Source organism: Dermacentor andersoni, chromosome 1 (genome assembly GCF_023375885.2).
Source record: "Dermacentor andersoni chromosome 1, qqDerAnde1_hic_scaffold, whole genome shotgun sequence".
In the NCBI taxonomy this organism is placed as follows: domain Eukaryota; kingdom Metazoa; phylum Arthropoda; class Arachnida; order Ixodida; family Ixodidae; genus Dermacentor; species Dermacentor andersoni.
In genome coordinates this window covers 348,338,198-348,351,396 of record NC_092814.1, presented here as the reverse complement: position 1 = coordinate 348,351,396, position 13,199 = coordinate 348,338,198, and the positions used below count along the sequence as shown (strand labels likewise).

The following is a 13,199-nucleotide window of genomic DNA, read 5'->3' as shown; positions in this document are numbered from 1 at the left end:
GCAAAATTCAATTTTGCGTTTTCATCAAGTTGATGAAACATCTAATACTTTTCTGATACGGGTAATATTTTTTTCTGGTTCTTGGGAGCTATATTGAGACGTTAGTGCTTCAAAAAGAAAAGTCAGCGGTAGCATGCAGAAGACAGTGCAATGCATCAGCAATTTTGCGAACATGTGGTGGCGGTCCAAGATAGCCACCATTTCGTCTTGCTGATTGGCTGAATGAATATGCCGTGAAGAGTGTCACAGGAAAGGCCATTTAGTAAGCGTCAATTGGAGGTTGCGTGACGTTGTGCTGGGCCGCCATTGCAAAGATTTTCCGTCAGAATTTGTGGTGCGACGAGCAGCGTGAATTATTTCAATGAGTGGTCATGTGCAATGGCGGCCAAGAGGTATGCGTATCACCGCATTTTCCCCGTCGTTTGGGGCCATGAAATTGTTTCGTTCATAATGCATTCTCATAGCATTTGCAGCACTTGTGGGTGTGTTAGCATTTGTGTTTCAGGCTTCATTATTTACGCATTTATTTGAAATAATATTGGTTGAACATTATAAACCTTGTGCGAGTTTTCGTACTTCTTAATTTCAATTTTTTTTCTTTAAATATCTGCGCACTTGTTACTTTCCTAGTGTACTGAATTACGCAACACACATAGGCTTGACATATTCTTTAGAATTGCTGTATCCCTCCGCTAAACTTTTTTTTTTTATTCAGGGCTCTCAAGTGCTAAAACAACGATGAGGCACACCGTTGTGGGGGACTCCGGATTAATTTCGACTGCCTAGGGTTCTTTACCGTGCACTCAATGCACAGCAGTAGACGGGCGTTCTTGCATTTAGCCCCGGTCGAAATACGGCCAGGTTCAGATTCTGAACCTGGCAACGTTTAACGCTAGAACGTTATCTAGCGAGGCGAGTCTAGCAGCTCTATTGGAGGAATTAGAGGGCAGTAAATGGGGTATAATAGGGCTCAATGAAGTTAGGAGGACGAAAGAAGCATATACAGTGCTGAAAAGCGGGCACATCCTGTGCTACCGAGCTTAGCGGAGAGACGAGAACTAGGAGTCGGATTCCTGATTAATAAGGATATTGCTGGTAGCGTACAGGAATTCTATAGGGTTAACGAGAGGGTGGCAGGTCTTGTTGTGAAACTTAATAAGAGGTACAAATTGATGCGCGTACAGGTCTACGCCCCTACATCCAGTCATGATGACCAGGAAGTCAAAAGCTTCTATGAAGACGTCGAATCGGCGATGGGTAAAGTCAAAACAAAATACACTATACTGATGGGCGACTTCAATGCCAGGGTAGGCAAGAAGCAGGCTGGAGAGAAGTCAGTGGGGGAATATGGCATAGGCTCTAGGAATAGCATGGGAGAGTTATTAGTAGAGTTTGCAGAACAGGATAATATGCGGATAATGAATACCTTATTCTGCAAGCGGGATAGCCGAGAGTTGACGTGGAGGAGTCCGAATGGCGAGACTGGAAATGAAATAGACTTTATACTTTGCGCTAACCCTGACATTATACAAGATGTGGACGTGCTCGGCAAGGTGCGCTGCAGTGACCATATGATGGTAAGAACTCGAATTAGCCTAGACTTGAGGTGGGAACGGCAGAAATTGGTACATAAGAAGCCAATGAATCAGTTAGCGGTAAGAGGGAAAATGGAGGAATTCCGGATCAAGCTACAGAACAGGTATTCGGCCTTAACTCAGGAAGATGACCTTAGTGTTCAAGATATAAACGGTAATCTTAAGGGCATCATTAAGGAATGTGCAATAGATGTCGGTGGTAACTACGTTAGAAAAGATGCCAATAAGCTATCGCAGGAGACGAAAGATCTGATCAAGAAACGCCAATGTATGAAAGCTTCTAACCCTACAGCTAGAAAAGAACTGGCAGAACTTTCCAAGTTAATCAACAAGCATAAGACAGCTGGCATAAGGAAATATAATATCGATAGAATTCAACATGCTCTCAGGAACGGAGGAAGCCCAAAAGCAGTGAATAAGAAACTAGGAATAGGCAAGAATCAGATGTATGCGTTAAGAGACAAAGCCCGCAATATCATTACTAATATGGATGAGATCGTTGAAGTGGCTGAGGAGTTCTATAGAGATTTATGCAGTACCAGTGGCACCCACGACGATAATGGAAGAGAGAATAGTCTCGAGGAATTTGAAATCCCACAAGTAACGCCGGAAGAAGTAAAGAAAGCCTTGGGAGCTATGCAAAGGGGGAAGGCAGCTGGGGAGGATCAGGTAACAGCAGATTTGTTCAAGGATGGTGGGCAAATTGTTCTAGAAAAACTGGCCACCCTGTATACGCAATGCCTCATGACTTCGAGCGTACCGCAATCTTGGAAGAACGCTAATATAATCCTAATCCATAAGAAACGGGACGCCAAATACCTGAAAAATTATAGACCGATCAGTTTACTGTCCGTTGCCTACAAAGTATTTACTAAGGTAATTACAAATAGAATCAGGAACACCTTAGACTTCCGCCAACCAAAGGACCAGGCAGCATTCCGTAAAGGCTACTCAACAATAGACCATATTCACACTATCAATCAGGTGATAGAGAAATGTGGGGAATGTAACCAACCCTTATATATAAATTTCGTTGATTACGAGAAAGCGCTTGATTCAGTCGAAACCTCAGCAGTCATTGAGGCATTACGGAATCAGGGTGTAGACTAGCCGTATGTAAAAGCACTGAAAGATATCTACAGCGGCTGCACAGCCACCGTAGTCCTCCATAAAGAAAGTAACAAAATCCCAATAAAGAAAGGCGTCACGCAGGGAGATACGACCTCTCCAATGCTATTCATAGCGTGTTTACAGGAGGTATTCAGCGACCTGGATTGGGAAGAATTGGGGATAAGTGTTAATGGAGAGTACCTTACTAACTTGCGATTCCCAGATGATATTGCCGTGCTTAGTAACTCAGGGGACCAACTGCAATGCATGCTCACTGACCTGGAGAGGAAAAGCAGAAAGGCGGGTCTAAAAATTTATCTGCAGAAAACTAAAGTGTTTAACAGTCTCGGAAGAGAACAGCAGTTTACGATAGATAGCGAGACACTGGAAGTGGTAAGGGAATACCTCTCCTTAGGGCAGGTAGTGACCGCGGATCCGGATCATGAGACTGAAATAGTCAGAAGAATAAGAATGGGCTGGGGTGCATATGAACAGCAGATTGCCATTATCCCTCAAGGTAAAAGTGTGTAACAGCCGTGTTTTACCAGTACTCACGTACGGGGCAGAAACCTGGAGGCTTACGAAAAGGGTTCTACTTAAATTGAGGACGACGCAACGAGCTATGGAAAGAAGAATGATAGGTGTAACGTTAAGGGCTAAGAAAAGAGCAGATTGGGTGAGGGAACAAACGCGAGTTAATGACATCTTAGTTGAAATCAAGAAAAAGGAATGGGCATGGGCAGGACATGTAATGAGGAGGGAAGATAACCGATGGTCATTAAGGGTTACGGCCTGGATTCCAAGGGAAGGGAAGCGTAGGAGGCGGCGGCAGAAAGTTAGGTGGGCGGATGAGATAAAGAAGTTTGCAGGGACAACATGGCCACAACTAGTACATGACCGGGGTAGTTGGAGAAATATGGGAGAGGCCTTTTCCCTGCAGTGGGCGTAACCAGGCTGCTGCTGCTGCTGATGATGATGATGGTGATGAAATACGGCCACCGTGGCCGGAATTTGGTACCACGCCCTCGAGCTTATTAACAGCGCAACTACATAGCCACTACGCCACTACGGCAGGTCCCTAAGCCTTTGCCGACATATTCATGGTCTGGTGCCCTCCTCGCTGGGCTTAAAGCGACGCTCTCCCTGCCTACTATCCCAGATTTCATGTCTTTCCATGTTCTTTCACCAGAAAGGACAAGCATACCAAGGTACAAGCTATACAAGCAAGCAAGCTTATAAGTGCGGAATTTACCCGCAAAATAGTGCCAGTGAACCCGGTTGTGTTCTTCATTATACAACACGACATAAAACCTGTACTTGTAATGTCAACGCATAAGCATCTTTAAAGCAGGCAAACCTGTCAATAGATATACACCTGATTTGCGACGACTTTTTTGATTTTTATAAATTTTTATCTTTCACCTACCCGATTCTTTGTGGGCTGGGTTTGTGTCAGCGGATGCTCCGGCCTGTATATAGAGCGGAATTTGGACAAAGTAATGACAGTGAATGTACCACTTTTCGATGTAATGAAACACTAAATCACGACATAAAACTTGCACATATAGCGTTGGCTCATAGGTATCTCCAAAGCACATGTACCTGTTATTGGAAAACCGCACGATATTCAGCGGCTTCTTTGGTATTTTTGATAAACTTACGATACATGGACTACCTATATTTGGCCACTTTGACACAAGTGGTGGCGAAGTTCTAAACGTACTTAGATACATATATTTTCTCAACAAATATGATACATCGCTTTACTCCTTGTGACATCGCTGTGTCGACGTATCACACTGCGCATATGCCTGATTTGCAGTTTACATTTCGACATGACTTGTGAATGGTGCAATGTATAAACATTAACATTGCATTAGATTAAAGTTGTGACCAGTGCTGTGCGTATAAATAAACACAATTTTAATCTTAGCTTTTAGTTGTATAGGATTTAAATAACCGATTCACCAAAGCTTTGCTTCACATAGATTTCAACACGTGTGTTGGACCTGCAGTGATGTTTTTGCTTAGTTTTGTCATGTTGCCACTTCATTACTTTGAGAAAAAGAATTTAGGAAATTCCCATTTCCTCGATTTGTTTTCTCCTGGAAGTTTCTGTTTTGTAAGTTTCATCTTTGTTTTGAAGCCTCGCCTAGGAAGGGATGTTTGTTCCACCACTCAGAATTTCCTCATCGATTGTAGCTGCTTGGCCCATTGAACTAGTTCTTTTTTCTTTCCTTTTTATACTTTTTAATTGATGTGCCTCTGTCAATTTATTTTTATGTTGTAGCTGTTGTTTTAATTGTTGCTCTTTACGTGCAACATGGTACTTTGAACTTTCTGACAGCGCTTGGTTATTATCAGTGCTATAGAAGTTGGCAATTTTAATTCAACTTTATTGGCTATCCTTGCGATGCCGTCATTACTTATAAAAAGAGAGAGGCGGTGGTACCGTATGGTACCAGTGCATTGAACGGCTATATCAAGGACTGTTAACGTCAGTGGCTCTCCTGCTTGGCGATGCAAAACAGGTGGATACCCAAGTGCAGCTATTATAGTGCATTAATATATAGTGCAGGTCGAATTACACCAATGTTTCGAAGCATGTAGTTAACCCGTACCAGCTGGCAGTCGAACTCCGTGACAGACGTAGATGTAAGTGCAGAGCCCAGACATTAGTATCATGTACCCACCCTGGGGGGTTGGTCAAGAACTGGGTAGTTCAATATAAATAAGACAGAAGAAATATAAAATAATCAAACAAAATTTGAGAATGGGTATCTTGCTCCTCTGCACACCTCGCATCATCGTCGTCTTGGTTGGGACTATGGTGAGCATATCAGCATCTCAAATGCACCGCCCCAAGAACCCTCACCTAGAGCTTTTTGGCAAATCCATCCATCATCCATCGATCAACTTCAAATTCCATCGATCAAATCAAATTCCATCGATCAGTAGATATTCGTACTTTACCAGCTCTGAACCCTGAAGGACATATTGTGGAGGTAATGAATCACCAGCTGGAAGCTCTCAAACCATATCCGTCTAATTAAAGGCATGGTACGACTGTCCCACAAATACGGCAAATAGTTTCAGAGTCCATTTGTCCAGTACACTTGTGGAATTCATTCCAACATACGACAGAAATGCTATATGTGCCAAAGATTGATGCGCACAGTGCTGGGTAGCCGTAACGTTAGGTCTTATCGTATTAAGCAGCGCTGTCAGTAACGTGTTTTTTTTTTCTAAAGACCTATTTTGACTAAGACACAAACAGGTGGTACAGTCCCTAAAGACTTAGTCCAAAGCTCCCAGGCCACCTTGACAGTGGTTGAGCATGCTACGTCACTTCCTAGGCATGGATCAGCGCTCACCGGCTCAGAGGATGAAGAAAACGAGAAGAGTACGGACTGTCGAGCCCTAATGATATCAACGTCTTGTCTCTGTATATTCAATGCCTTCATTGCGCTACTCTTGATGGAAAGATATGCGGTTAATCTGAGGGCCGCCACCGCATAAGGTTCTGATGACGCATGCAGTACGCTGCGTTTCTCCATTGTTTTTCAAATTTTTTCAAATCATTCTTTTTTCATCATGCGTGAATAGAGGCCTGAACAGAAAGTGAAAGTTATTTCACTTGGCTGAGGTACAGACCCCTTTTATGGTGAACACTGGCGCAATTGAGGGAGAATGACGACGTCCACATCCTGTGCGATACTGCATTTTCCTAGTTAAGGATACCACGTGACAGTTGCCCACCGCGGTGGCTTAGCGGCTATGGTGTTGCGCTGCCAAGCGCAACACCATAGCCGCTAAGGTAGCGGGATCAAAGGTAGCGGGATCAAAGACCGGCCGCGGTGGCCGCATTTCAATGGGGGCGAAATGGAAAACCGCCCGCGGTCCTCGGCTGGATGGATGGATGGATGTTATGAGCGTCCCCTTTGGAACGGGGCGGTGGGTTGCGCCACCAAGCTCTTGCTACTATGCTGCCTAATATCCTACCTAGGTTAACCAATGAAAAAAGAAAAAAAAAACGCTATGAACTACCACGTCCACACTTTCTAATCCCCTATTGCGAACTGTGCTTTTGTACGTCTCCGTCTTTTGTCGTTTCCCTAATTTTCTTCCACCAATCCTCCAATCGCCTCTTACTAATGTCTATTGCGGACCTGTTTGCTTTACCACTGCTCCCGCTGAACCCAAGGGCTTCAAGGAGGCCAGTGGTGCCATAATCGACCGCTGGGTAGACGTCTTCACATTCTAATAAAATATGCTCCGTCGTTTCCCTAGCTTTACCGCAGCAAGCACATAAGTGCTTGCTGCGGTAAAGGGGCTCAATAAGGTCCCCTGGTGGTCAAAATTAATCAAGCGTACCCCACTACAGTGTGCCTCGTAATCAAATCGTGTCTTTGGCGCATAAAACCCCGGAATTCATTCGTGCCACTTGACAGTGAATTTATATTTTCATCCGCCATTGCTTCGCAGATGTGGATGAGTGCCAGGAATCTCAACCAGACTGCGGCCTCGACCACGCCTGCTTCAACACGCGCGGAGCATTCGAGTGCGTCCATGTGCCTTGCCCGGCCGGCTACGAGAGGGACGCGCGGGAGAAGTGAGCACCTCCTTGTTCTTGCACGACGCTCGCCTTCGACTGAGCGGCAGTTTTTCGCAGCTATACTTCGGAGCACTTGCAGCGTTATGTCCATTCCTGTCTGGGTTCACCACTCTGTGCAACATGTGCTCGTGCTCATGCGGCACACGTGGCATGCGCACATGGTAGTGTCAGCGGTGAAGAGTTCATCCAGGCTTGTGGGGCCCGCAGGCACCTTTTGTACAATCGGCAGATGCATTGACCTATCGAGGTGAAAGATTCCTAGGAACCGAGTAGAGGCTGACCATACTCTGAAGATAGCAAAGCAAAATGCTAAATTACGTAAATAACTACCATTAAAATAAAATTTCATTTATTTATTTGTTTGTTTATAGTGGTACATACTGGTAATGTTGACTACATATACATTATGTCAGTAGCTTATTTTCCATAACATTATATGAAGGGTTGTGATACATGAAGTGAAGCAACACTACGTGAAATGCGTATTACATAAAAGTTTTTCCCAAGCCTGAAAAAGCCCACTGTAGCCAGCAAAAAGTGTCGTGCGTCTAGTCGCGTGGCACTTCGTGTTTCGCGGGCTTTCTTTCAGGCTTGGCAAAAAATCCTTTTATGTAGCATTATTGAGCAACAGAAAGCTGGATCAGGCATTTTTCAGGATGGTCTACAATCTTCTCATTCACACTTTTGCTTTGAATGTAATATTCAAAGTAAGCTTGATAATTAATAACTGATTATGTCATGCGGTGTACACAAGATCGTCTGACTTGCTCCAAGTGATGGCAAACAACATTACCTTGGCTCTGTCCCGCTACGTGGCACTTACATGTTTTTTAACTTTGGTACATGCTACGTAGGCCACAATGCACACACATGCACACACGCACGCATAGAAACGCACACACACACACAGTCGGCCGGTATTCAAAACGGCATAACGCGATCGTCACAGAGACAGACACAGGCAGATTGAAGACCTTATAAAAAACAAGAGATGTCATGGTAGAGAGCGAGCAGCAATTTCATTTTGACTAAGGCTTTTGCACCCAAATCTTGGTACACAAGCCATCAGGGGATGTATTCTGGGACGATCACTTTCGGCGATTCTATCGCCTCAGCCATCAGGCGCCCGCTGATCAGCTGGTTGATCAAATCCGGATGAGCTGATTGACTGGTTGAGCACCAAGTCACGCGAAAGCTGAAAGTGATCATCCAAGAATATGTCCCCTGCATACCGCCCCCACGAATCGAGGCCACGACCTCAGCAATAGAAAATCGCGGAGCCACATTTCGCCAAGGTATGTAGAAAAACAACACGCTTTTCCTCCGCAAATCTTGACAGCTCTGCACCAATTAGCTCAACACAGTGCTTGGTTGAGCCACAAGTTTATGGCTTCAGAACGCTGGTTTGTTCATCGAGTTGGGAATGCATGCTTTATTTAGGCAGCGCAAAATACCAGACGGAGGGAAATAATTTTTTTAAATGTTCATACGTGAATCACGCAGACGGCATAAATATTGAAGCCTTGCCCTCTAGCAAGAACATATCTTTAATAAAGCGAGCCCCAAAAAATATTCAGAAATGGTGAGTGTATTTTCTTTTTATCAATAGCAAAACAAGCAGCGTCAAGTGCCACAGCCTCTACTCGCATTTTTTTAAATTTTCACGAATGCAAAAAGTGCATGTCAACCATATTTAACCACATCAGCCTGAACAGAACACATATGAATTTTGTACCCGGGCATGTTCAGGCTGTCGAACAGTGGTAACGTGCAACACCAGAAGACTTTGTCTACGATCGTGTAGGCTTTCAGTTGTAGTTATGAAGGCGTTTTCTATTTGCATCGTCTTACGACAGTCTTTTGGTTCCATGGGTCAGCGCACAAAGTATTTCTCCTAAAGCAGTAAAGAAATTTGCTGATTGTAGTGCAACATCGCTTTTAAAGTACTATGCCTAAAAGATATTAGCGCTCTTTCTGGATTAACTTGCTTTATAAGTACAAATATTTCTGTTTATAAACTACATCAAATGCACATTTTAACTCTGCAGCACTCTCTGACGAAATAACCCACATCGTGATATTTCTTGTGCAGTGACTGTATGGTTCACCTGGCACACACCAAGCACACGCTGCATTGCGTTAGAGCGTGCATCCCTTGGCAATAAAATGCAGACCATGACACCATTTCTCAGTCATCTACGTTGCAGACGAAGCCAACTTTATCGTTTGCATCAAAGGCTGGCAAGCTTGGATGCAAGTCGGAGAAAATGCAGTGCTGACGCAAAAATTCAAAACAATAATTTCTCGAGTTCAGACAATACTACCTCTTTGTAACTTCTCACATGCATAGCAGACGTGTAGAGCTTTCTACTGACGTGTCATATATTTTGAGGTCGACCTCCAAAGGTAGTTGTTTTAAATTTTTAACATGAAGCCTTTCCCCCCAAAAATTGAGTTTTCTTTTTTTTTAAGTGATCAGCGGAACCTTGGTAGCTCCAAATAATTTCCAGGTATACTATGTCAACCTAGCTACCATTCTATTTTAATTTGTGGCTTCTGGATTTTCCTGCGTTCTGCGAAAAAAATTCCAACTTCGCATTTTTACTCGCTTATGCCGGTGCCAAAAGCACTCGAAGTGCTCAAAGGCTATTTTGGCAGTCACACCACTTCATTGTCTTGCCGTATTACGCACAATTGAATGACTGGGCCATACACTGTATGATTGAAAAAAATGTTTGATTGGTGCCTTCTAGCTCAGCTGGACAGAAAAAATAAATTGCCGCCAAAATCCTGCAAAATTTAGAACGAGTTTTGAACTCCAACAAACATGTGGAAATCTTTTCAGCTATATCTGTGACGTTCACAAGAAGCTGGAATTACTCGCGTGGTTTCGGATAACTTTGCGCATGTGTGCGTAGTGTAATTGCATGCGTGTTGGTATGCGCGGGCGGCTGTGATCGTGTGTGATGTGTGCTGGTTTGTGCGCGTTTGTGCGTGTTTATGTGTGCACGTGCATGTGCCTTCTTTGTGTCTGTGCGTGGTTGTGTTTGTGTTTGCCTAATTGTGTTTAAGCTCAGCGTGTTTGTGCGTCCATGTGCGTAATCACTTGTTTGTGTGTCTAAGTATGCTTGCTTGTGTGTGTGCGTGCACCTTTTCTTATATGCATGCATGTTTGTGTGTATCTATGTGTGTACACTTAGGTGTTTGTGGGAGCACCAACGTGTGCCTTTGTGTGTCTTCGTTTGCATGTGTACATGTGTTTGCGTCTGTGTATGCTTGTTTGGGGAAGTGTGTGCCTGTTTCCATGTGCATGCATGTGTGTGTGTGCATATTTGTGTGCATACACGCGTGTCGGCGTGTCTCTGCGTGTGTGGGTGCGTGTTGGACGTGTGTGTGTGTGTGTTTGTGTACGTACTTGTGCGTGTATATCTTCGTGCGCGTCCATTTGTACTTCATACGGTCGGTAGAGCATGAAAAAAGCACCTTAACAAATTGGTGCAGTGGTTGCCGAGAAAAACGATTTTCCGTTCGCATGTATCTAGATTGAAGCTCGTGAATAAACCTTCCTCTAAAATGCCTAATCTTGTGTTTAACAGTTTCTTGCAAATATATTACGAAACGAAACACTTGCTTTTATGAAATCCCGATTTATAACCCATTCTTACTGCGCAAATGTGGATTATTTTGACAAAATCACGAGGGCTTCCGTACACGCTCCAAGGCGACGCGGCGAAGGTGAGAACCAATATGGCGCCGGCGAAGACCGTGTCGCCACCCTATAAACCTGTTTGGCATCGAGGCACCCTACAATTCAACCAGCTTTTCGATCTCTTCTGCTTGATGACATAACCTCCATAACTTATCCGTGTATTCTTAGGACATGCTGAATTTTCGGAGTATACATCAATGCACATATGTCTGGTACTTGCTGGTCAATCTCGTGACAAACAGGATATTAACAGAGTTGGCTAGCTGCACGTCCTTTCCTTCCTGAAGAGCTGCCATTTCCAATGACTCACTCGTCTGCGTTGCCTATCACGCAGCTCCTGCAGGCTGCGCTGTTCTCACCGCGAGGACTGCAGCAGTGACGTGGTGACGTATGCGTCGGTGGCATTGCCAAGCGACGTCCTCTCTGGCACCCCGGTTGTGCGACTGGTGGCCAGGGACCACGACGGGGCCGCGCTCCACCACACGGCCTTCTCGTCTCTCAGCGGTGAAGCGCAGCCGTTCGACGTGAACGCCGCCGACAACGGAGTTGGCCTGGTGGTCGCCACTCGCGACCTGCAGCCTCGGACGAGCTATCGCGTCACCCTACATGCCGTTTCAAGAGACGAGGCCAACAGCACGGTGTTGTTCACCACACGGTTCTTCCTCTATGTCACGACAGGCGCCTACCCGTTTTAACCACGGACATGGGACGCCCGGACGGATTCACTCATTCACTGCCAATTCTCGCAACATCTTTTCCATCATTGTATAAATTGCACCTGAACATGGCTTGTGCGGCTACACGCCACGGCAAAAAAGAAGAGGCTCTCAAACATGCCCAGCGTACACAACCGAGCGCGCCGTCTGCGAGGTCAGCGTGAGAGAAGATCACCGAGTTTAGCGAAACAAATGCTCCGCCAATGATTGAAGCACATTGCAGCATGATGCTGCACTTGTCGCATTGTACACTAACCACGAGTCTGGCGCAGCAGTTTTGAGCCTAACGAATACTTACAAATGTGTGTTCGAAAAAAGTTCCAAGTGAGCGCCATTAGTGTCAACATCTGCTGCGACACATCTTCCTGAAAAAAAAAACTCAGCGTTGTTTTAAGAGGAAAGTCTCAAAAATCCAGGGTATCAAAAGTGCACACATTTCGAGGATTCGGTGGGCTTCTTGTTCCCGAGAGAGAACACAAATTGCTGTACACAAATTTTTTGGCTGCCCAGATTGGCCATTATCGTTGACAGGCTCATTTGGGTGATAATTACGATTCAGCACAGCTGGGTCAAAATAAAGATGTTTCAGTACCGAAAAGAGTATGCAGGGAATAAACCTAAGTTGATTAGTTTTTTCTTGCTTGCGTAAAAGAAGTGTTTCATACTATATTTTCTTGCTTGCTTGTGGTCACATTCATTTTCTCAATCATTGAAAAATAGTGCACGAGAAATTAAAAGATCTCTGCAGATGAACGTTGCCTAGCCACAACAGTGACATCAGGAAAAGATTCATTTCTTATCCATAAACCAAACCAAGTGTTCCCTTTGCACCGCAGCACACGTCGGAGCCGCGTTGCTCTACAATATACGGGAACGCCAAATAAATTATAAAAAATTAACAAAAACTGCCTTTTTGTTTCAACTTGTTTATTATGCTTGCACCAAGTTCTGGATGCATGGCATTACATCATTGACATATCTATATTTGCCACCAGCTGCTTAATGCACGGACGATTCTGCAAAGCCATGCATAAGCAATGGTTCCAAGTCAAATAAATATTCGCCATCACTAGGACTATGCTTTCTAAAGTGTGGAAAACATTTAATGCAAATAAATTGGGGGCATTACGTGTCAAGGCCACAATATGAATACAATGTACGCCATAGTGGGAGACTCTACATTAATTTTGATCACGAGGGGTTCTTAAATACGCCTAAATATATGTATACGAGCGTTATAATGCGTTAGCATTCTTAGGGCGCTTCCGAGGACCATCTATATATGTTTGTATCTAACCGCTTTCCCACCTACCTTGCAAGTGTATGTACGACCCTTGATCATTGCCTGTAACCGAGTGGCTGTGCTCGATGCAACCAGGCTCATCGCACCCGCTTACTGTTTCTACAAGAAACTGGCTTGGCTTCCCGTTTGTAAGAAACACTGCAAGGAACAA

At 44.5% G+C, this 13,199-nt stretch overlaps 1 protein-coding gene across 1 annotated transcript in view; it reads left to right on the top strand.

The window, feature by feature from the left end:
• Positions 1 to 12,640, top strand: part of LOC140214368 (hemicentin-1-like) — a 65,847-nt gene extending 53,207 nt beyond the window's left edge. Inside the window, exons 10-11 of the mRNA XM_072285747.1 lie at positions 7,191 to 7,317; positions 11,364 to 12,640. Of these exons, the coding sequence (XP_072141848.1) occupies positions 7,191 to 7,317; positions 11,364 to 11,724 (488 nt within the window). The 3' untranslated portion in view covers positions 11,725 to 12,640. The remainder of the gene's footprint in view (positions 1 to 7,190; positions 7,318 to 11,363) is intronic.
• The last annotated feature ends 559 nt before the right edge of the window (positions 12,641 to 13,199 follow it).